The sequence below is a fragment of the Protopterus annectens genome, chromosome 9.part0 (assembly GCF_019279795.1).
Source record: "Protopterus annectens isolate FY-2018-M chromosome 9.part0, PAN1.0, whole genome shotgun sequence".
Taxonomy (NCBI): Eukaryota; Metazoa; Chordata; order Ceratodontiformes; family Protopteridae; genus Protopterus; species Protopterus annectens.
Genome location: NC_056743.1, coordinates 1,585,699,517 through 1,585,723,516, shown reverse-complemented (window position 1 = coordinate 1,585,723,516; position 24,000 = coordinate 1,585,699,517). Strand labels below are relative to the sequence as shown.

The 24,000-nt window shown below is 38.3% G+C and overlaps 1 protein-coding gene across 2 annotated transcripts in view; it reads right to left on the bottom strand.

The window, feature by feature from the left end:
* The window catches only part of LOC122812194 (volume-regulated anion channel subunit LRRC8C-like), a 544,919-nt gene that overhangs the window by 136,638 nt on the left and 384,281 nt on the right, over window positions 1–24,000 (bottom strand). For both annotated transcript variants that reach the window (XM_044084526.1, XM_044084527.1), the window contains one exon: window positions 7,261–7,403. In XM_044084526.1, coding sequence (XP_043940461.1) covers window positions 7,261–7,398 — 138 coding nt within the window. In that variant the 5' untranslated portion in view covers window positions 7,399–7,403. The remainder of the gene's footprint in view (window positions 1–7,260; window positions 7,404–24,000) is intronic.

Sequence of the window (24,000 nt, the reverse complement as noted above, 5' to 3'; positions counted from 1 at the left end):
ATTATTTTGATTAAAGAAATTCCAATATGATTTGGTATACCTGTGTGCTGCTTCTTTGCATAGCAATATTGTTTTACTATAACTGCATTGTGTAACTTTTTTGTTCTGCAATACCGTATAACTTAGTGTGTATAAATTGCCTGATACTGTAAATTATTTACCAATATTCTCAATTTAGATCACATTTGTGGATAATTCCTTTATTTGAAATAAAAAAGTTCTTTAAAGCAGTTGAACCAGTATACTACTAAATCGCTTCTTTTCAACTTGGACATTTTCATCACATCAGAAACTTCAAGAAAGCCTGGTATAAGGTAAATAGAGAATAAGGTAATGAATCTGTTTGAGATTACTGTAAAAAATAGGAAATGGGTATCTATGCACAGAATTTTTTTAAAACATTTCTATACTGCTTTAAACATTGAATTTGTAGGTAAAATACAGAATTATATAACATTTTATTATAACTTATTAAAAAAATTTGGTATTTTAAAACTCATCAATACATTTTACTTTGCACATCTCTTTCTAGTTGTCAGAGTAGGGTGTAACAGCAAGTTTAGGAATGAATGCTGGACTATATCATTCTAATTCTGTAAACTCAATACATCTATAATCCCATGGTCTTATATTATGACTAAAGGCTATACCAGGTTTGTCTAGATACCAAAGAGAATTTACGACTACGTTGCTCAAGTCTATTATTGGATTCTTATTTAGTATTAACAACGTGGTTTGAATAACAATATTTTTGGTAATAATTTCAATAAGATTCTGTCTACACTAAATGTACAGAACAATTATTTTCAAATAGAGCCTCTCTCTCCAGTGTTTTAATATTAATATAATTAGTATACTCAATATAATTTCTGACAGAATAATCAGCAGACATCTGAATATTTAACAATCCCTCTTACATTTATATCTGTTTTATAGACTAATTTAAATGTTGATAAATCTGTATTGTGTTCAGCCTTTTTCCACTGCATGTAAATAAATAGTTTTTCATTTTTTTAATCTAATCTCATTAAATAAAACCATGACAGATAGCAGGATATCAGCAGCAAACAGCAGAGCTTTGGATTGGGAATTGCCATTTATTTTAGAGTAGTTGATCACTTCATCTGTCGAACACAATTCATGAGAGGTTCTAATGCAAACAGAACTGGTAAAACAGGGTACACTTGTTTGTTCTTTTTGTAATATTACTTAACTGCAAAATAAAGTCTTATTTTAACATGTTAAACAATTACTGCACAGCTAATTAAATTAACAAATGATTGGAAATCCCAGTACTTCTAGTGTTCATTTTTTTAATCTAATCTCATTAAGTAAAACCATTACAGATAGCAGGATATCAGCAGCAAACAGCAGAGCTTTGGATTGGTAATTGTCATTTATTTTAGAGTAGTTGATCACTTCATCTGTCAAACACAATTCATGAGAGGTTCTAATGCAAACAGAACTGGTAAAATAGGGCACACTTGTTTGTTCTTTTTGTAATATTACTTAACTGCAAATAAAGTCTTATTTTAACATGTTAAACAATTACTGCACATCTAATTAAATTAACAAATGACTGGAAATCCTAGTACTTCTAGTGTTCACCTTAGTTACAAGTCATGTTCAGCCTTCATTTATTATAAATGGCAGAACTGGCTTTAACTGAGTTGCTAAAATGACAACTATTGTATTATTCTATAGTTATTAAATTAGTATATTAGATGAACATAAAACCGGGTATTTGTCATGTCGAGGTATATTTCCTTCCATAACTGAGGTACAACACTTTCATTTTGCCTCTTTAAAAGGCTCTAATTAAGGGCAGGACTTTTTGAAAAAATATTTCATAGATCTCTGCTATAATTCCATCAGTTCCAGGTGATTTATTATCTTTTTATACAGTTGGTAAGCTTTAAAAGAGATCTGCAATTTTCTTATTTGATAGTCTACTTAAATTATCATAGAGTTATTTCATGGCATCATCAAAAAATGTATTTCCTAGTTAAACACTTTTCAAAATAGCTTTAAATTTTAACAAAATATATTTTATATCGATACTTGTTTTCACTTTCTGTTATATGAACAATTTTAATGTGATTCATTCTGTGTAATACAAGAAACCGACAGGAATCAGAAACAACTAAATGCATACAGGGTAACCATAAACCTAACTATTAAATAGTCTGTATCAACTAAAGCCAGAAAAAAATAAGATCAAGATAAAATTGCTGCAAAAAAATTCCAACTCTCTCACAGGCGAGTCTTGGTCTAAAAAATATATGGAAAACTTCGTGGAATAGGTAAAACAACACAAAATACAGAACGTTTTTCAGCCAACAAAAAAAAAAAAAAAAAAAACTTAACTTGGCCTGGGTGAAGGCCAATCTAACAATCATTCTATTAGCGCTAAGAAATTAAGTCAGGTAATACAGTTCTAGGGGAAATTATGTCACCTTCAGCCCTTATAATACAACTTCAATAAAAATCATAACAGACAGACATAAGTTAGTGAAATAAATTCCATAAGCATTCAATCATGAGGTCAACTGTAATAAAAACAGGACCCAAATGAATGAATGAACTCTTAAACTATCAGAAGGTGGAATGGACTATGGGTGCTTTACTGCAGGTTTAAAATAAAAGCCTAGAAAATGCTAGGGCAATCAAAGCAGAACAGCAAGACTGGAATTGGAAACACTCACCATCCAACCCAATACCATATGCATGGGTGACTAACTGCCCCACTATTAACTGGGAATCAAATATGGTAGGAAACGTACAGGGACAGAGATTCCTGGATTTTGTAAGCAAACTACCTGGATCAGACTGTCAATACACCAACGAGGGGTGCAACCATACTGGATCTGTTCCTCACTAATACGGAAGAGTGCTGCACAACCCCTAGTGCAATGTCTTCTCTGCTAAGGTCAGACCACAAAATGATTGGACTTTGAAGCAAAAATCAAACTTGGAACTCATGCTAACCCTTGAATATTAAGGGACTACTGTAAGCCTAACTTCCTACTTTTAAGTGATAACCTGGCAAAATTTCAAGTCCCCATAAACCTTGAGAACACTGCTGCCTACTTGGAACTGTTCACAGAAACCCCACACCAGCATGTTAATAGCTGCACAGAGGCAGCTGTACCCAACAGGAAGAAGTACAGAACTTAACTCAAAAAATAAGTCACCCTGGTGGAATCACAACATCAATAGGCTGTATAACAGATACATGAAAATCATGGCAAAAATTAGGAGGTGCTGCACCCAACAAGATAAAAGTACTCTCAACAAGCTAAACAAACACCTCATAAGACAAATAAAGTCTACCAAAGCTAGATTCTATGCAAATTTGGGCTCCACAGCCAAGGACAACCACAAGGTATTCTTTAGCTATGTCCACAACCTCAAAGACAACATATAATTGGGATCAGAGCTCATTGCAAATGGAGCCACCTATACTGAAATGTGGAAAATGCATAAATACACTTGCAAATATTGATCAGGACTGAATACAGGAATGGTTAAGGAGAGGCAAATTCAAACCAAAAGATGAAAGGTTAATATTGGCAGCCCAAGATAGTGGGCTACATACATGTTGGTTTACAAGTCCACTGAATATGTAGGAGAAACAGACAAATGTAAGTTTTGTAAAACAGATTTGGAAACAGTTGCATGCCTTGCTGCTGGTTGTGATATACTAATGGCAGAAGGACAGTATACTGAAAGGCATAGTAATGTGGCAAGACTGTTGCACTGAAATGGCTGAAAAATACTGGAAACATGAGCCACAAAGCATCATAGAAAATGATAATGTCTACATCGCATAGGATCACCCATTACCAACAGTTCAAAAGATAGATGTGAGAAAACCAGATACAGTGGTCCTGTAACACTGTTCATTGAAATCACCACACCCAGTGACTACAATTGTCTTGCGTACAAACAGACAAAGTCATAAAATATCAGGATCTGCAGGCAGAAATTAGAGCAGTGTGGAAGAAAGATACCCAGATAGTTCCATTAGTAGTAGGAGCAACAGGTCTTATAAAAAATAATCTACAATCGTATGCAGATATGTTACCAATCCATGTAACCCCGTACAAATTGCAGGAGTTGTCATTTCTGGACACACTGCGAGTGCTGTGAAGAGCACTTTTGGCTGACATTAAAGATTGAAACAATACTAATTTCATGAACTTTAATCGTACTTTGACTTAAGAATGGGGTCCACTTCCGTCATGGTATTAGAAACCCAAACGATTTGGAAAAATTAAAAAAAGCCAGAAGATATAGCAGACCTACTGGCTGACAAATTCAACTCCAGCTTTACTTCTATCTTCCCAGCAACCTTCCCTCAGGAAATACTATCAAATTTAACTCCCCCTGCTATCACTAGGGAACAGGACCTTAACACTCTCTCTAAGGCCATGAACACTGCATCAGTGGGCACTGACAATATTCTAAGATGCCTTCTAAATAGCATGAAACATGACCTATCAGGCCCTCTGGAATTGCTGCTTAACTATTGCCCACAAACAGTGTTTGTGCCTCATGAATGGAGAACAGCAGTTATCCCTTTGCACAAAGGCAAAGGTGAGCCATCTACAGACCCATATGACTCACTAGTCTCATATTCAGGCAAGTAATAACATGGAAATCTCCAGACACTGGACTCCAACCCAATTTGATTTTGTCAAGGGCAGGTTATGCCTACTTAACCTAGTGGACATCTTTGAGAATGTCACCAAAGCAATGGATGAGGACAAAATGGTTCACAATGCCTACCTTGACCTGGCCACAGAATGTGACACAATACCCCACTTGGACATTGTTGACAAACTCAAGACTTTAGGTACAAACCCTTATGGCACCCGGTGGATAGTCAGCTGACTCGCAGACATGATCCAGGAAGTTAGAACTGGGGAGTCCTCTCTACAAAGAGGCCAGTCACAAGCAGAGTCCCCCAGGGATCGGTCCTAGGACCGCTTCTTTTTGGTATTTACTTCTCTGAAGTCAAGGCCAATGGTAATGGCCTCTGGATGACTAAATTTGCAGATGATTGCAAATTAGGAGCAGTCACTGAATTCTCCAACAACACAAATGTAACTTAAAGATAGCCTTAGAATTCCTGTCTTTCATCATTTATACATTGATGTAAAGGTCTTTTTGCAACAACCAAAATCCAGAAAAATCAGCAGAATCTATAGGCACAGTTATCCAACATCGACCGATAATGTCACAGATAACAGTTTAGAGAATTATAGCCTTAAGAAAATTTTCAAAAAGAGACACTGTTTCGACAGTGGTTCCTGTCCCTCATAGGTCTCACTACTAGAAGCAGAGTGTCTTCAGTGGCCCTCATAGGTCTCACTACTAGAAGCGGAGGGTCTTCAGTGGCTCTCTGACCCTCATAGGTCTCACTACTAGAAGCGGAGTGTCTTAATGGAGCTGAGGTAATCTATACAGGAGGCATGCCATAAAATGAGCTTTCAAAGAACTGCTCTAATCTAAAAACAACAAACCATATTGACACATTGCTTGGACCTAGTAATTGGATCTTAGTTAATAAGTGCAGTAGAGGTCGTATCTGAACCCATACTGTGCATTTTTTCAGACAAAAGAGTGGTAGCTATCTACTACAACTACTATGTCTTCTATCTCCACCCATCTCCACAGACCTGATAAGCAAATCTCTACTGAGTATCAATATATGGAGAGTTTTACCTATAGTGGTTAAATTAAAGGAAACAGTTCTATGCATACTTAGACCACAACTCTTTGGTATACAACTTTGCTTGCTGAAACCTAACTAGAAAGTCTACCCAACTTTGATTTGGTAGCCTCTGACTTAGTTTGTGAGTAACGATTTTCAAACTAATCAAAGCTTTGGGCAATGATGTGGAGGCAGAGTAAACAAAACATAGCATTACGAGCTCTAGACGTAAGTGGCATGCACTATGTACAAATGTCTGAAGGTCGATCAACTCACATTCTCACATTAATGCTAGAAGTTTCAAGAGTTCATGAAATGTTTCCACTGCTTTTCATATGTTTTTGAGGATTTCTGTCCCTTTGCTTAATTCCATGCCCTTCTTCACATTCTGGAAGAATACCTAAAACACAGCAACTACATTTATGCTTAAAGGTTTACTCCATTTATGGGAATGAAGTGCCTTGGCCTTCTCATCTTGTGTAAAGGTTATTACTGGTGGCTTCACTATGTACTATGCTCACCTTGCACTGACCTCTAGAAAATAACTTTATACTGGACAATGCAAACAAATCTCGAGTCACTCCTCTTCTTTTGCATTTGGAACTGGAATTTCTAACTGTAGGGTGGTTCTTATTCCAGAAATATTAAAGGCAATGAATTTAAGCAGTCCTACTGCATGCTTTTCTTCTTTTCCATTATGTCAGTTTTAAATATCCAAAGCACAAATATCTGAATCTGGTTAATAAGTGAGGAATTTAAAAAAATGGGACATTTTTGACATCACAGATACCACCACTATGTCTGAGACACCAATTCCAGTTCAAATGTTTCTTGCTTTGCTCCAGCAACACCTTTACATGGCACTGTGTGTCCAAGATGAAGTTCTGCCACCTCATTACAAATTCACATACACTGGCAGAACAGGCTCACAAGTTACCCATTTGAAGTCACCTCAGAACAAACGGAACACATAAATAAGTTTACTGTTCAGACTTGAGCAAACACCTTAGTTTACCAGAGATTTGTGCAAAAGGTTTACTGAAAGTGCAAGGCCATAGGTACAAGTAAAAGTAACAGTAGTAACATAGGTAAAATATAATAACAAAACATCTTTGTTAATACCCTACATGTTTCAAGACAATTAAGAAATGTTGACACTCAGACTCCTAGTTTCAGTGCTGAAGCTAAAGCTACTAAAGGAATAGTGACTCCAAAGTGAAAACAGATACAGGCAAAAGGAGTTCATCCAGAAAAACAAAAAAAGTGAGATGAGTAACCAAGCGCACACTTTTAGCATACTTACTTCAGATTTTACTGCATACTGCACTGGCACTCTCATATGATTACAATTTCTACTTCTGACATGTGGCAAACATTCACACAGACCTACATATGAAAGGTGCTCATTTACAAAATGGCTGTTCAGTCATAACCACTCAAAAGAAAATACATAAAATTAAACTAAAAAAGTAAGAAAATAATTTAAAGACAACAGCCACTACACATTCCAATCACTGTTCAGTGAAGAGTTATTGCCTTACCTGAAGTGTGCATCCAAACACACCAATCATCATCATAACCACACTAATGTACTCTGTGAAGACATCCCACCAGGGTTTCAGCACCTTGAAGGTAGACTGTTGTTCTGTAAACTGCTTGAAATCCCCAACAAGCATCATTCTTCCTGAAAGAACAAAGATCCAGATGTGAGTTCGCTAACACAAACCCTATACTCCACGACAAACAAGAATAATGACAGGAAGCATAGGCTTCTCTTTACCCTTTTCCCCCAGATTAAATTTAAGTAGACAGGCAGAATTGTTCTCTTTCATCATTATAGTATGTATTCACCATTACATTTTACTTAAATGAATAAATGAAACCAAAAATGACAAATAAACCACAAGAGAAAAGATTGTTTTCTTAATTCATTAGTTATTCAAGGAGTCCACAACATCAAAACTTTGTTCCATGTCCCTCTAAGTCCTCTGAAGATGAATAATAATGCCCTATCAGCCCACTCTAAACAGTTAGCTACAAAAAATACTTGGCAATAGTTTCAATTCCCCAAAGCTCACTGGATGATATACAAGCAACACAAAAAAACTGACAGGATAAATGAACTTGATCTTAAGGCCAAATGTAACCACTTAACTTTTCACGTTTATTAACTTGGAAATTTGGATTAAGAACCAGTCCTGCATCTAGGGATAATATTAATTAAACCTAGAGAGTAATTTTCAGCCTAATGCAAAATCTCGTTACTTCCTCATCAATGAGGTGACATTTCTGTTTCCACTGCCATCATCTAACTCATATTAATCCATCTCACAGCTGCCTGCTAATTGGCTGGCATCACAGACACATCCCCTTCTCCTTCTAGAATGTTAGCCCAAGCAGTTTTATCATGCATTCTGCTCAGATTGCCTAGGCTGTGGGCTCATCCAGCCACAAGGCACTCAGTAGTAATCATCCTGGGCATGGCTTCACAGGAAGGACATGTTGTATGGGTACCAGGCAAGCTTCTTTGACACTAACTGAACAATCAGAAGGAAGGCATTTTGTCTGGACCCTCCTTTCAGACTAACCTATCATAAGTTACTCTACCTTGGCACAAAATCTATAGACAACACAGTTCTAGGGTTCAAATGAACACAGAAAACTCTCCATCAGAACAATGTCATAATCCCACTGATGGGTTCCGCCAGTCTACCATTCTGGCTCTAGAATCAGACTTTTTCAGCACGGTTGGTCTTCTTTTATCCTGGCTTTACTGGAAAGGCTCACCCAGACTCTGCGACAGTTTGCTGAGAGGGAAAGGTTAGTTTGTTTTTTATTTCTTATATTACTTTATTGCCTTTTTCTATTTTTTTATACTGTGATTTGTTTTCTTTACACAGTGTTTTACTTGTATTCTGCTTTTAACTGCATATTAAAACTTGGAGAAACCACAGCTCTGTCTCTTGTGAGGCAGACAGAAAATTTCCCACCCTCCCAGCCTGTTACTGTTGTGTTCTTAAACACCACTGTCTTTCTAGTTGCCTGACCCTTATGTTAATTTGACCATATGTCTTGTTTCCTCTCTGATTTTACTGGCTGGTGTGAGTAAGCACAAAATTATCATTTTGTGAAATCACTCTCCTTCAACTATTTAAATTTATTGGCCATCCTACTGTATTCCATAGTACCAGAATACAAAAGTGCCATCCCCTTTCAGTCTATCTTACTCTTTTAAAAATAGTGGCTCTCCACTAAAACTTAACTTTTTTGACAAGTTACCCACTTTCAAATCTAACTGCTTATATTTAACTGCTTAGTGCACACTGCAGTGTTTAGGATAAACCATTTTTATCATTTTACCTTTAAGCATCTACTGCAAGACCATCAGTTATTGTGGAGCCCACATTCTACCTCTCAGTAATCATCTTGGGATTAGTGCTTCTATTCTCTCCTGGTGAGAGAAAGAGCGGAGTTGCATTATTTCCTGGAGAGTGCTGATCACGAGAAAGCTTAATAACTGCTTTATAGGTGACAGCTTGGAATCTGTGCTTATATTCTGATCCTGGTGAGAGTAGGAGCAGAGTTCATTGATTACTGACTCTTTCTGGTTGGAGAGTGAGTATCTGTGCTTAACGTACCTGACTGATATGGTTGCTATTTGAGGCATTTACCAGAAAAAGGCTACAAGCATACAGACCCTTGCATCATCCGGGACAAGACTGTGGATCACAAAACAGGCTGCGACCTGCTTCTCTTCTTGGGATTGATGCTAATATTTTGCTTCTGGTGAGAGAAGAAGAAGCAAAGGAGTATTATATCCCAACAGGGTAAAGCTGTGGTGAGACCAGCATTAGTAGTAGCCAGGCAGTAGCCATTCATGTGACTCCCCTCTTTTCATTATTCTTGACAAGCTGATTCTTTGTTTTCAGTAAGTACTGCTCGATTTCTTTCTAACTTCAGAATATCTGCCTAAATACTTCATCCTTAAATTTTCAGGGTCTATGTATTAGTTTCCCCTCAAGTGTTTTGCAGAGCTCTGTAAAGACTCAGACACTGAGTGACATTTTTCCTGTAAAAGCACAATTGAAGTTTCTCCAATATCTAGTTGCACACAGGACACCTAGTTTGCAGCGACAAGCACTATCCACATAGCTGCAAATTGGATACTCTTGACAGTGATTGATATTCTCACTCCAACAGTAAAAAAAGAGTCTGTTGCCATGGATATGAACTTTCCTATTGTCTCCATTACTGGCTTGGTGGACATGTGTATTCTGAGGCAATGTAGAAATTGCCTCATATTTACAGACAACCAGTTAATTCTCAAACAAACTGATACGGAATGTGAGAGATGTATTTACACAACATCAATGGTGGCAAAGCTCTTGCATAAAACTACTCCTAATGTCAACAAGCTTGTCAGTAGTAAACATGCTGCACCCATAACGCACAACTCAGAGGAGACATATAGACCCACATATACTGAGACACTTACATGTAACCTTCCTAAACCACAAAGACCTCCTAGAGAAAGTACACATAAGAAATACCTTCAGCAGCCCCAAACACACTCTCAAAACAACACCCACGTCAACACATAGAACTACATCTCATGGAGCCTCTACCTCTAAGCCCATAAGGCAAGTCACCACACAATCCAACATTCTAGAAATTGGACACTCCATTGTGAGACAAACTGATGTCCCTCTCACCAGGCCGAGTAAGGAGAAAATTACTGTCAGGTGCTTATCAGGGGCTAGGATATGCCACATTATGCATGCACTCACGGTTTTGGATCACAACTACCAATATGACTCAGTCATAGTCCATGTGGGATTAAATGACCTGAGACGTACCTCCCTAGACTATATGAAGAGAGACATCATAGAGCTTTCGGAATGTGTGTCTCAAGCTGGCATAAGCCTAGCATTTGAGCAGCATTTTACCTTCTCCAAGGATGATGCCACAATATGAACAAAAGATGACTGACTTTAATAACTAGCTTACTTTCTGGTGTCATCCTAATGGGGTGCAATATTTGTCAGCATGGAAGGAGATAGTCAACAGACTAAGCTGCTTTGCCAAGGATGGTCTGCACCTCTCCCCTCTAGGCTTTTGAATATTAGCTAAAACTTTGTCTTCCCCATAGTGCCTTTTTTAGGCAATGCCAAACTGAAAGTACTTCTGACATAGCAAATCAAAACCAAGAAAAGATATTACTGCTCAATGCTAGGAGTCTAAACAAAAAACTCCACTCCCTGGAAGCTCGCTTTACCCTAGAGAATGCTGATGTCTTTGTGGTCTCAGACATGGTTTAAAGATACGGACAGCACACCAATAGTGCAGGATTATAATGCCTTCTACACATTTAGACCAGCTACTTCACAGGCAGGGACTAAAGGTGGAGGTGTCTCTATTTACATCAAAAATAAATATACTTCAAGGCTGGTCAAACAGGACAATGCACATGAGCTGCTCCATGTTCAAAACACCATAGGTAAAATCCAGTACCACTTCCTTGCAAGCTATAGGTCCCCCTCTATCATCCAGTAAACCCATACCATGTATTTAAACTTATTAGACACACTAACCATCCAACTCAATACCATATTCATGGGAGACTTTAATTACCTCACTATTAACTGGAAATCTTATACAACATCAAACGTACATGCACAGAGATTCCTGGATTTTGTAAACACAAACTCCCTGGACCAGACAGCCAATACACCAACCAGGGGTGTAACCATACTGGATCTGGTCCTCACTAAAATGGGGGAGTGCTGCACACCCCCCAGTGCAATGCCTTCCTTGGTAAGGTCAGACCACAAAATGGTCTCCTTTGAAGTGAAAATAAAAGCTGGACCCCCCCGCTAAACCGAGAATATTCAGGAACTATTCTGAGGCTAACCTCCTGCTATTAAGTGAGAACCTGGCAAAATGTCAAGCCCCTATAAACCCTGAGAACACTTCTGCCTATGCAGAACTGTTCACAGAAGCCCTGTACAAGCATGTTAATAGCTGTACAGAGGCAGATGTACCCACCAGGAAGAAGTACAGAACTAACTCAAAACACAAGCCACACTGGTGGAATCACAAAATCCATCAGATGTACAACAGAAGGAAGAAAATCATGGCAAAAATTAGGAGGTGCAGCACCCAGCAGGATAAAAGCACTCTCATCAAACTAAACAAACAACTCAGAGGACAAATAAAGTCTACCAAAGCCAAATTTGAGGTAAGTTTAGCCTCCCAGGCCAAGGACAACCACAAAGCATTCTTTAGCTATGTCCGCAACCTCAAAGACAATACACAATTGTGTGCAGAGCTCATTGTAAATGGAGGCACCTATACTGAGCCAGAAGATAGAGCAAACCTCCTGGCTAGATAAATTCAGCTCCAACTCTACTCCTCTCTCCCCCTCAACCTTCCTTAGGAAATATCATCAAATATAAGTCCCCCTACTATCACCAGGGAACAGATCCTAAATGCTCTCTCTAAGACCAGAACACTGCATCAATGCACCCAGACAATATCCCAGCATGCCTTCTAAATAGCATGAAACATGACCTATCAGGGCCTTTGAAACTGCTATTTAACTGTAGCCTCCAAACAGGATTTCTGCCTCATGAATGGAGAAAGGCAACAGTCATCCCTCTGTACAAAGGTGGGAGATCTACAGACCCTGGAAACTACAGACCCATATGTCTCACTAGTCTTATATGTAAACCCATGGAAAGAATGATCATGGAGATGATCAACAGCGATATAGTAAACCTCCAGATACTGGACCCAAACCAGTTTGGTTTCATAAAGGGCAGATCATGTCTACTCAACCTGGTGGACTTCTTTGAGAAGGTCACCAAAGCAATGGATGATAGCAAAATCATTCACACTGCCTACCTTGACCTGGCCAAGGCATTTGACACAATACCCCAATCGGGCATTGTTGACAAACTCAAGAGGTTAGGTACAAACCTGTATGTCACCTGGTGGATAGCCAACTGGCTCACAGATAGGACCCAGGAAGTTAGAATTGGGGGGTCCACCTCTAAAAAGAGGCCAGTTACAAGTGGAGTCGATCAGGGATCAGTCCCTGGACCTGTCCTTTTTTGCATTTTATTTGCATTTACTTCTCAGAAGACAAGGCTAATGTCAGTGGTCTCTGGCGGACTAAATTTGCAGATGATTGCAAATTAGGAGCTGTCATTGAATGTCACACTGACACAAATGTTCTGTAGGAGAGGCTGACACAGACAAACAACAGGTGTCAGAGTCATGGACTAAAACTAAATGCCAAGAAATGCATAACAGTATCCATTGGGAAGTCATCCATGCCTGGTAACTATCATACTGACAACACACCCCTTAAGAGTTGACCCAGTAGTCAGGACTTAGGGATACACACAGACAGTAATCTAGCCTTTGATCATCATGTGTCTACAGTGGTGAGGAAATCATTATATGTTAAGCAACTTATAAACAAAGGTATGGCATTTAAGTCCAAGGACATCATTGCTCCACTGTATTCGGCATTCATCAGACCTATCATTGAGTACAATGCCCCCTTTGGTATGTACTTAACCAGGCATATCCAACAACTGGAATGTCCACAGAGGTTCCTCACTAAAAGATTACAGGGCATAAGTAATATGTCCTATGCAGACCACCTCGAGACCCTATCCCTGCTTTTGAGGGGAGATCTATGCTTGGCACATAGGGCATTTTCTGACCCTACTCTGACAGACCTCCTGCATGCCCACAAAACAAACAGTACCAGAATTACCCATTCTAAAGACTTAAACCTTGCCTATGATACAAACAGGACCTGCTGGAGAGATAGGTATGTATCCTAGAGACTACCCCGCCTATGGAACAGGCTTCCCCATCCATGTGAAGCACAGTTCCTCCCCAATTCAATTCAAATGTAACTTGGATAACTAGATGGGAAACAGGAAAGTCATCCCTTGTTTGGCACCTATGTCTCTAATGCAAACAGGTAAGCCGTAAATGATTCATCTCCCAGGCCCATGCTTACACTTATGAAGTGTATCAGAACTCATCAGAGATTTGGGATGCATGGCTTGGCTTAAAAAGGCCCTTGTGATCAATAGCCTAGTAAACATCTCTGAACCTATAATGACTTGCAGAAAAAAAAACATGTGAATGTGCGAATACTCAAATCTCTGGCTGGTGTTAACCAGCTGGAGTTTTTGTCAGCAAATGAAGGTCAATTCAATGCAAATAAGGCTGTAGAAAGAAGAATTTTGTTTGCTGTTTGTGCATATGCACTGAATACAGTCTCCAAAATACTAAGCCTTCCAATGGGCAATGGGCGAGATGTGCCCGACAGTCTGCCAGCAGAACTACTCAGAAGGAGGCATCCTAACACTCACTAGTGAGTGAAATGATGAAGGTGAATAAAGAACTGTAAACGGGAAGAATGGTGAATCTTTCTGAATCGTTACAGATACGGATGGCCATTAACAAACACCACATTCATAAGTGTACTTGGTACTATAGCACCTTGAGCAGAAGTCTAACTCTAATCACATCATCAAACCCTGAGGTCAGAAATCCCAAACATGCAATACTGTCATTTGGTGAGCTGGTTCAAATGACTACAGAGGTGGATGGATAGACTCATGACTCCTGCGTATCCTGGGAATGCTTGACCAATGCCTCTCTGCAGAAAAAAAGTGAAGCTCTCACTTGCAGAAGTTTTCCCATATATCTAGGGCATTAGGAATGTGGAGTATAATTGGACCCCGTTCAAATTCTAAAAATTTCAACCAGCTTAGGTGGCAGCAAGGAGCTGTGGTCAAAACGTAGCTAGTGACTACAGGACCCACTGAAAATCTGTCTAAGAACATGACTTTGCTGCAATGCTAGATATCTGTGCACTTACTTGACTGCCCTGAGGTACAATGTTTGTGATACTGAAACTTAAAGGCCAGCATAGGCAGAAACTGGAAACAAATATTTTGTTATCAAGCTCCTCACAATCCAAACCTGCTAGCACTGCAACTACTGCTGATTAATTTTTTTGCCCAGTCCCTAAATGCCCTCATATGGTAGACATGCTGATGTGATTTTGTTTTCTTAGAAAGCTATGTCTTGCCCATAATGCACTGTTTGGGCACAGCTCAACAATATCATGGTCTGTTTTATCAGATTACAGTCTCATTCATTTGGAATGAAGAAGTGAGGAAAAATACTATTAAGTTGAAAATCCCCATTAAAAATTCTGCGACTTTTTTGCAGTGACTCTTTACATACTGCATGTTTTTTATATACATGATACACAGATTATATCAAACAGTGAATATTCAAAATGCCAACCATCAAATGAATGATCAGATTAAACAACAAAAAATTAAAATCACTTTTTTGCAGGGGGCAAGCCCCCTGGATGCCCCACACCCTTGCTAATTATATACACTCACTCTGAGATTGCACAACAGTGGAGTAAGGGCAAATTCCCTTAACCCACTGCACCATAATCTCAGAGAAAATGTTGGATGAAAGACCTCCACTGAAGACAACATTCACTAATATGAGCCTTCAGTGTTATTTACAGCCTGAAAAACATTCACTTATATGAGCACTCACTGTTTCAGACTGTAACCAATACACCATCTGTGAAAATTTCTTGCAAAAGAATAAAGACACAACAGAAAGAACTTTGCCTTTTAAAAGTGATATATTTTGTGAATTTCTGGTTCTGTCTTCCCTCCTCAAGTCTGCCAGAGTGTCACATTTCCTGGCTTGCAAAGCTCAGTTAATTAGCATACCTCTCAACTGTCCAGAATTTTACCTCAGTATTTTTTTAGTTTGCCCCTCATAAAATGTGTTTTTTCCTAGCAAATCCTTTACAACTGCAGCCACTAAATTATGGCAGACATTTGAGTTTCAGATTTCATATCCTTTAGAAAACGTTACACCTGTTACTCCAGCAACTTTTGAAGTTTATAAGAGCAGTATTTTAAACTTGTCCTTGATTTGGGCTCTTCAAAGGCAATTGTACAATTTAATTTTAATTTGGCATTCTTATTCTTATATTACTTTGTAGTGCCGTGGTGGTGCAGTGGTAGCGTTGTTGCCTCACAGCAAGTGGTTCTCCCATTTGATTCTTGGCTTGGGTTGGGAGTGCCTTCTGTGTGGAGTCTGCATGTTCTCTCTGCGGTCGAATGGGTGTCCGAAAGACATGCGTTGAATGGGTGTGCCTTCGTTGAAGGTTGGGTGTTGGGCTGGCAACTCGGCACCATAAAAACCAACTGCCAATCATTAGCGGACCGGAGTTCCACTATGGCGACCCCTAACCGGGAAAAGCCGAAAGACAAACACCAACAACATTCTTAAATTACTTTACATAGTGCACTTACAATGTTCATCTGCTTTTAATTATTATCACTGTACTGTTGCACCTGGGTCTTGACTCAAAAGGGTCACATGACCAGCTCACACACCCAGTTATCAAATTCCAAAATAAATGAATAAATAAAATGCCACAGACTGGGAGAAATTGAATTTTTTTTTTAATATGTAAAAGCATGAGGACTGTCCACTAGGAAGGAAAATGCACTGTGGGGAAAAGAAAGGTTTCATTTAGGGTGGAGTAGTCTTTTAAAATAGAGGAAAATGGAGTTTGGTCTATTGAGTTTGCAGTCTGCCACTGAACTAACCCAATAAAGCTCATTAAGCAATCAGCTTCTCAGCTCCAGTTCTTCACAATCTGCCACAAGTGTCTTTTTTCCTTCTTGTGTTGTATCATGGCCACCTGTCTTCATTTGTTCCCTTCTCCAACTACTTCTGCCTGGGTCAATGCTGACCCACCATCAGAAGCACTCTTCCTCTTAAGGTAGACAGTTGTCATGAGCAGGACCTGGTCATTTTTCCTACATGTTGTCTTTATGCCACTAGTCTGTCTATGCAAGCAGTACCCTTATATGTAAAGCTCTACCCATCAAGCATTCTCCATTACCAGGACTTCAGAAAGAAGAATGATCATTCTTTCTAAACCAAAACTTGCTTTTACTAGCCAGACAATTGGCCATTTTTTTTATTTTGCTCTGGTATTGGAGTACACTTTCGGCACCACCAACTTAGGTGGATGAATACTGTAAGCCCTATGAAGAAACTCGTACTTCAGAACATTTGCTTGTAAACCAACATACATTATGAGTAAGGCAGTATTTCATCTGTTACAAAAGATAAGCATACGTCATATACTACAAATACATTTAAGCTGAAAACAAAAACTTCAAGGGGATGTGTCTGAGGGGTGGACATTACTAGGGAATAGTGGACCACCCTGGGGTGTGTTGCATCTGACCTCTTTACCTCTGGAAGGTTTGTTATTTCTCTAATAATGCTCACCCTAGAGGACATTACTGTGCTTAGAAAATGTGCTGTCAAACTGGTTTGCATTTCTTTGTTTTATTATTATAAAACTATTTTTTATACATTTTTGATGCAAAATAGTTCTGCCTAATGATTCATATATTCTGTAAGATATGTAATTGTTGGAGGATGGATTTTAAATCCAAAATATATATTTATGTAAGTAATATTTACACACATACACACACAGCCCCATTTCAAAAGACTTGCTCTCACTGTAAATGGCCACTCACAGTCAGAGCAGGTCTTTTGGAATCTGGCCCCTGGTGTTGAGCCTGTTTATTAGGCCTTACACTGAAGTAAAGTCACTTACTCTGAGATCAAGTCTTTCGGGATTACGGCAGACTTACACTGAGTAACTCTTTTGATGCAGTTAGAATTATTTGTATTTTACTTATTTTCCTATACTCACTCAAAGTGGCTTTTTAAGTACCAGGGAAAGCAAAGGGGGAAGCAAAATGGTAGTTCCTTATAACTGCTTATTACAGCTGCATTTATTTTTAATTTTTTTTTTAACAAGTGCTTTACAACATGGTGGATGTTTGCTTCCAATCAGTGCTTCACTGCAGCTTAATATGCTTCCGGAAAGCCATTGACTTGATACTGAGCTCTCCCTGTACATCAGTATCCTCTTGGATGTCTGTTCCCTGATGGGGTATTGCACTTGAGTCACCCATTTTTTTAACAGTCTGTAACACTGTTGTAACATTCTGAGCTTGAAGATTTGCAATGCACACTACCCAAATGCATGTCAATAACTTTAAAAACAGTGAGCAACCATAAAAAGTAAAAGCCACATTAGAAAAAAAAAACATCATTAACCAGAGGTCTTGAAAGTGTATTTAGATTAATTTTTGTTTAGGTAATGGAATAGGCCTACACAAACAGCAGAAAAAAAGTACATCTTTGTGCAACAGTAAAAAAAAAAAACACAGATGAGAGAGAATAAAAGACTATACAAAGAAAATAAATCATGACGACACAGGTAAAATTATTACTTGATTATAAAACAGTATGAACAACTGTTGAAAGGGTGTGTATGAGATCTGCAGCTGTGGTTCAGAAAATCTGTGGCAGTTACAGCTATGTCTGATTATGTAACAAAATGAACATTACTATAAATAATGGGCTCCTTATAAGGAGCGGTGTTACTGTACCCTACAAATTGATTTTCAAAACAAAGCTTGCTTTGCCACTAAAATGGAGTAAGAAACAAATTTGAGCATAATTGCTGTATCATTCCTTATTTCTGTGTGGCACTGCTTTTCAACTACTGAAAAGTAACTGTAGCCTAGGGTTGTTTTTGGGAAACATTAAAAGATAAACACTGGTCAGTATTGGCAGGCTTGTGCAAAACAAACATTTTTGACTCTGTAAGAAACTTCTACAGTACAGCAAACTGTTAAAAGAAACATTGTATTTTAATGAGCAGTCTGTGCACACAATTCACTATCTGTTCTCACACTTTAGTCACATTTGCAAGACATGAATCCTATGGCCAAAACCTTAGAGTGAAAAGGTCACATAGACGAACCAATTAGTAAAAACTACAAGAAAAACCTTGCCAAGTGAGAGTTTTCACTGTGTGATACCTTAAACCTCCTGCAGGTGAAACCCATGTGATATATGCAAATGACCCCTTAAGGACATCAAGTGTTTCAGCAATATGGCCTATGAATGTCCATGACATTTCATAGGATCATAGGAACCTAATGGCCCTGGAGTCTTTACAAGCCTAGCAAGAATTTATCCCAAAAAAGAAAGCTCAGTCAGCACCTGTTGCCCCTGTCAATGAGGGACACATGTAAAACCCCTGAGACAAATTTGTGGTTTCCCATCCACTCATTAAGGTAGCGCTTGAAGAGGGTTAACAAGGTGCTCCATTTGACATGCATGGGAAGTCTATTCCAGAGATGGGGCAGCCTCTGAGAGACAGACCTGTCTCCTGAGCAGGTTTTGTTGATGTTGCATATTAAGTGGGTAATGTGTGAGGAGTTAGACTTACGGACATGGAGCATCTTGAGTAGGGCAGGGTCCAAGTTTGCCTTGTAGGTGAGACACAGATCACCCCTGAGCAATCTGTATGATGATAAACACATTGACCGTGATTTCAGCCTGTCTGCATAGGACAGGTGTTGGAGATCACAAATTCTCTTTGTGAGGTATTTCAGTGGCCTTTCCAGTTGTTACAAATGTCTGGAGAGGTACATACCAAATGGGGCATTATACTCAATTATTGGCCTAATGAGGGAGGAGTACAGAGAGGTAATAACCTACTTTTTTCTAGATGCAATCCCTTTACTTATGAGATGAACCAAGTAAAAGGCTTTTCTGACCACAGCCACTACATGATGGTCGAATGTGAGGTTGTTATCAACCTGAGTGCCCAGGTCTCTCACCACAGGTTGTGTGTTTAGGGGGTTATTCTTTTTATGTCCTTGTGGATACATTCAGGTGAGGTTTGGCTTATTGGCCTGAATGCATCCACAAAGACTTAAAAAGAAAAAAGTTAAAAGTCATGGGTATTCATAAACCATATTGTTGAAACTCTTGATGTCCTTCAGGGGTCATTTGCATATGTCCCACAAGCTTCTCTTACAGGAGGTTTAAGGTATCACACAGTGAAAACTCTAGCCTAGCTAAGGTTATCTTGGAGTTTTTATGAATGCTATGGTGCACATATTACTGACGTCTACAATCTCTGCATAATGAACGCACACACAAGTCTGGGAGCACTTCCAGGATGAAAAGAATAGCACATGTTAAGGAACATCTATTCAAAAATAAAGTTCACAATGTTTAAACACACTACATATGATTAAACAGTACAACTGTTAATTAAATAAATAAATACGCAAGCAACACTGCCCAAACCAGTGAACTATAACAGCACTTTCTGGCAGTTAAAAATTGACTTCAGACAATCAATACACTCTCAACCATTTTCTTTGTTTGAAATAGTACTGTTCATACTTCTATAAAAGAAGCTACATCACCACAAACAGGCTCGCACACACACACACACACAAAACATACACATTTCTTCAACCCTACCTCTGTAGCATGCAAGATATTCTTGCCACTGCCACAACTTCTAACTGAAGTACTGTAACTATTGTAATTTGTCTTGGTTTCTTGCATATGCACATTGTGGCGTACAAGGGTTCATTCACAACACTGTGAAATATAACAAAGACAACTGCCATCATTGACCTTTCATGACACTGAGGTGTACAAGTCTATAAACAATAGAAAGTCAAAATCTAAAACTTGGGAAATAAATAACGTATGCTTATTAATTGACCATTGTTAGTCTGAATGAACACAGACTCTTGAAAGGGAACTTTCCTTAAGCACCATACTCCTAACAACATCCAAAATATTTTCTGTATGGCTCTAAGAGGGGTGAAGACCTGCCTTTGAATCAGATAACCCATGTTTGTCTAGTGGTTCAGGTGCTAGTAGTGCAAGGAAGGGGAAGGTGGGAAGATACTGTTTATACTAGTTAGGTTAGGGTGTTGCTATCTTTTAAGGTTAAATTATGGAATAACTTGTTAAACAATACAAATGAACACTAGACTTTCACTAGAAGAACATGGAACCCAGAACAGAGAAGCTTTGAATCCACAGTTAATTGAATATTGAGGAATAGTTAAAGAAATCATTGGGAAGGTTGAAGACCACAATGTTATTTTAACAGTTAAAAGGGATGGTTTAGAAGTGGGGGAAGGTCAATTTTCAAAGGAAATTATTTTGAAGATCAAAATTCATGTAAAGAGAGGTGCACACTGATTCCAGAAGCCAAATTGCTCTGGAATGGATGCCCATGGGATATATGCAAATGACCTCAACAGCAAACAGTGTTTAAAGTACATGGCTGCTGAATGCCCACAGCATTTAACTTTTTAAGTCTTTATGGGTACATTCAGGCCAATAAAGTCAAACCCCACAAGCTGTAAACATGCATGTTTCCACTATTTTAGTGACCTGATCAGTGCAGCATAAGTAGAGTGTTTGGCTACACTTAAAATCATGGGCATTCAGAAGCCATGTAGCTGATATACTGTATGTCCTTAAGGAGTTACTAGCGTATGTCCCATGGGCCTCCATGACAGGAGGTTTAAGGTATCACACAGTCAAAACTCTAGCTTGGCTGGGTTTTTCTAGCACTTTTTACTGAATGCGTTTTCTGTGTGACCCTTTTACTCTCTATTTTATATAAATTAGTGGTAATGGTAGATTCAGAGTTGTCTTCACACTGAGATAGTTTAGTCAAATGGTAAAACATCGACACCTTCTTTACATGCTCCATGGTTACTCCTTAAAATACTGACTAGAGTCTGAGTCTATTTTTCCAAAACAAAATGAAGGTCCCAAGGAGGAGGAATATGTTTCCTTAGAGGCCTAAGATGCAGGACGTCTTTAAGAAATTGTTTGACCTCAAAGAGAGAAGTCAACAGCAGATTCAAGAGCAGACAAGCAGAAATAGCTGAGAAATGGGCATTCACAGAAAAATAGGCCAAGCCAGACTGGAGCAACTCACACAAATAAGAGAGGACCAAAGGGACCCCCCCACTGAAAAATGGTCCTGGTTATGAGTATAGCACCAGACTGAAAATCTCATCCATTTGGACATATAAGATATTCTGGTAGAGGATTTCCTTGTCTCCTGTAAAACCTTGAGTATGTCCTTAGAAAAGAGGTGCCTGAAAGGGATCAAAACCTTATCACCCACAATGTCAGTTGCAAAGTGAATTGGGAAAGATGAGAGACCCCTTTGTGCAATCCGTGGGGAAGGGACATATTTCCCTTCTCCAGGGAATATCCTTTATCACACAACTGTCGACCATCTACATTAGCAATCAAAATGTGTCTACAATACAGAGGTCAGTCTTAACTACAATCAACCAGTCAAATGGAAACCATATTTTATTACACACAAATTATACATATATATATATATATATATATATATATATATATATATATCTAGAGAGAGAGAGAAAGAGAAAATATATATCTATACAGACTATTTATACACAAATACATGTGTGTGGGATGTCTTTCCGTCAAGGACTGGTGCTCTAACTTAATGCCTACTGTTTTTTGGGATGGACTTCAGAACCAATATATACACAAATAGGATAAAGCAGGTAGCAGAGAATGATTATCAAAATTAAAAGTCAAGAAAGATATGATACAAATAAATAATTATTTGCTCTACAAGATACTCACACATTAATCTTGTGTGACAAGCTGCTGATGAGAATGACATTAGTGATTACAATTTGGTGCCCTTACAGGTATTAATGTGGGATGCTGAATACCTGTCATTTATAACCTGTTACGTAATGTACTTCTATTTTTTGTCTGAACAATATACTGTTGTTTAGTGGTTGTGCTCAACTCTATTACAGTAATTAGCTCATGGCTGAAATAGGGCCACTTGGTTCAGTCCACTCAGAAAGTTGTCCATTTTTCTCGGAGTAAGAGCAAGAACCAACAATAATGATATATAATGTTGCAGCTTGAATTGTAAAGTTGTAATAATTCAATAAAAAAACTCAAATTATACATGTCCATCTAATATATTAGTTTCCCATGCAAGACTTCTAAGCACAAGTTCCACATTAAATGGTAACCAAGACATTTTGGTCAAGCATCTCTTTCAACCTCAGTACATGTATGCAACTAGAAAGTGAACGAACCAAACCCAGGTCTACAGAAAGAAGCTCAGCAACTGGTCTCAGCCTTAACCCCTTAAATTTAATATGCACAAATCATACCACTACTGTGTTGAACAGCAGTACAAGCTTGAAAGGCTAAAATACTCACGTTCCTCATTAATGACAGTGTATGAGGTTACTACAATGTTAAATATATCTGGTAAGCGACACTAACTACTGCTGAACTGCTTTCAGTAAAACCTTACAAATAAAAAACAAAAGCTAAGAGACATGTACGAGATTAAAAGGTACTTCCAGAAGGTACTTTTAGAAATGCTGTCCTATGTTGATGCAGATAAAAATGATGAAGCACATTAAGAATTCAAAGTTTGGCATGACAGTTAAAAGACTTGTTGGAATACTTGCTTGACTAATGCATCAGATTTCACATGCATTGCGTTTAAGATAATGGATTACTATTCATAGACAGTGAAGGCTGTAGTGGTATTCCTGCTTAATTTCAATAATGCCATGGCTAGCAAGTATAATTTAAAATTAAATAATCATGTTCACTGCAAGACTGATCTCTGCTCAAGCAAATGCAAATTCATTCCACAGTGTAAACTGTTGCAAATTTACTTGCTTGCTACATTAGGCTATGCGTTGACACGATATATTAAAAAACAATAATCCAAATACTGCAGTACCATTGTGATGCTTATTCAAATTACAAGGTTGAAGGTTACAAATGGGGAATTATATCCTGGCCATCAAATTCCTTTCCTAAACCTCTGGGATTATTGATAACAGCTGGTTACAGATTCCACACAAAGTTGCAGTTACTGAATACATTACTCCTGGCAGTTTATATGGAGAAATAAAGTGAATGTTTCTAGTGCAGCTCTTATTTTGTTAATGCATATTTGTTATGATGCAGGCTCTGTCAGGAAGTTTTACACCATATGAAAATCAAATCAGAATTATTTTTTCTGACACGTAAAATTTGAAAACTGTATTTACAAATAAGGAAGTTAATTGACATGGATTATTGAAGTCGGCATTTTGATATATAAATCTGTAAACAGAATATTTCAACATTCACTTTAAATTATTTCCACAAGAAGCAGATTAGCATCACACCCAAAGGAAATGATAAAATATCACTAAGCAGCTAATTTATATCTCTGATGTGTGACAAAATCCACAGCCTTC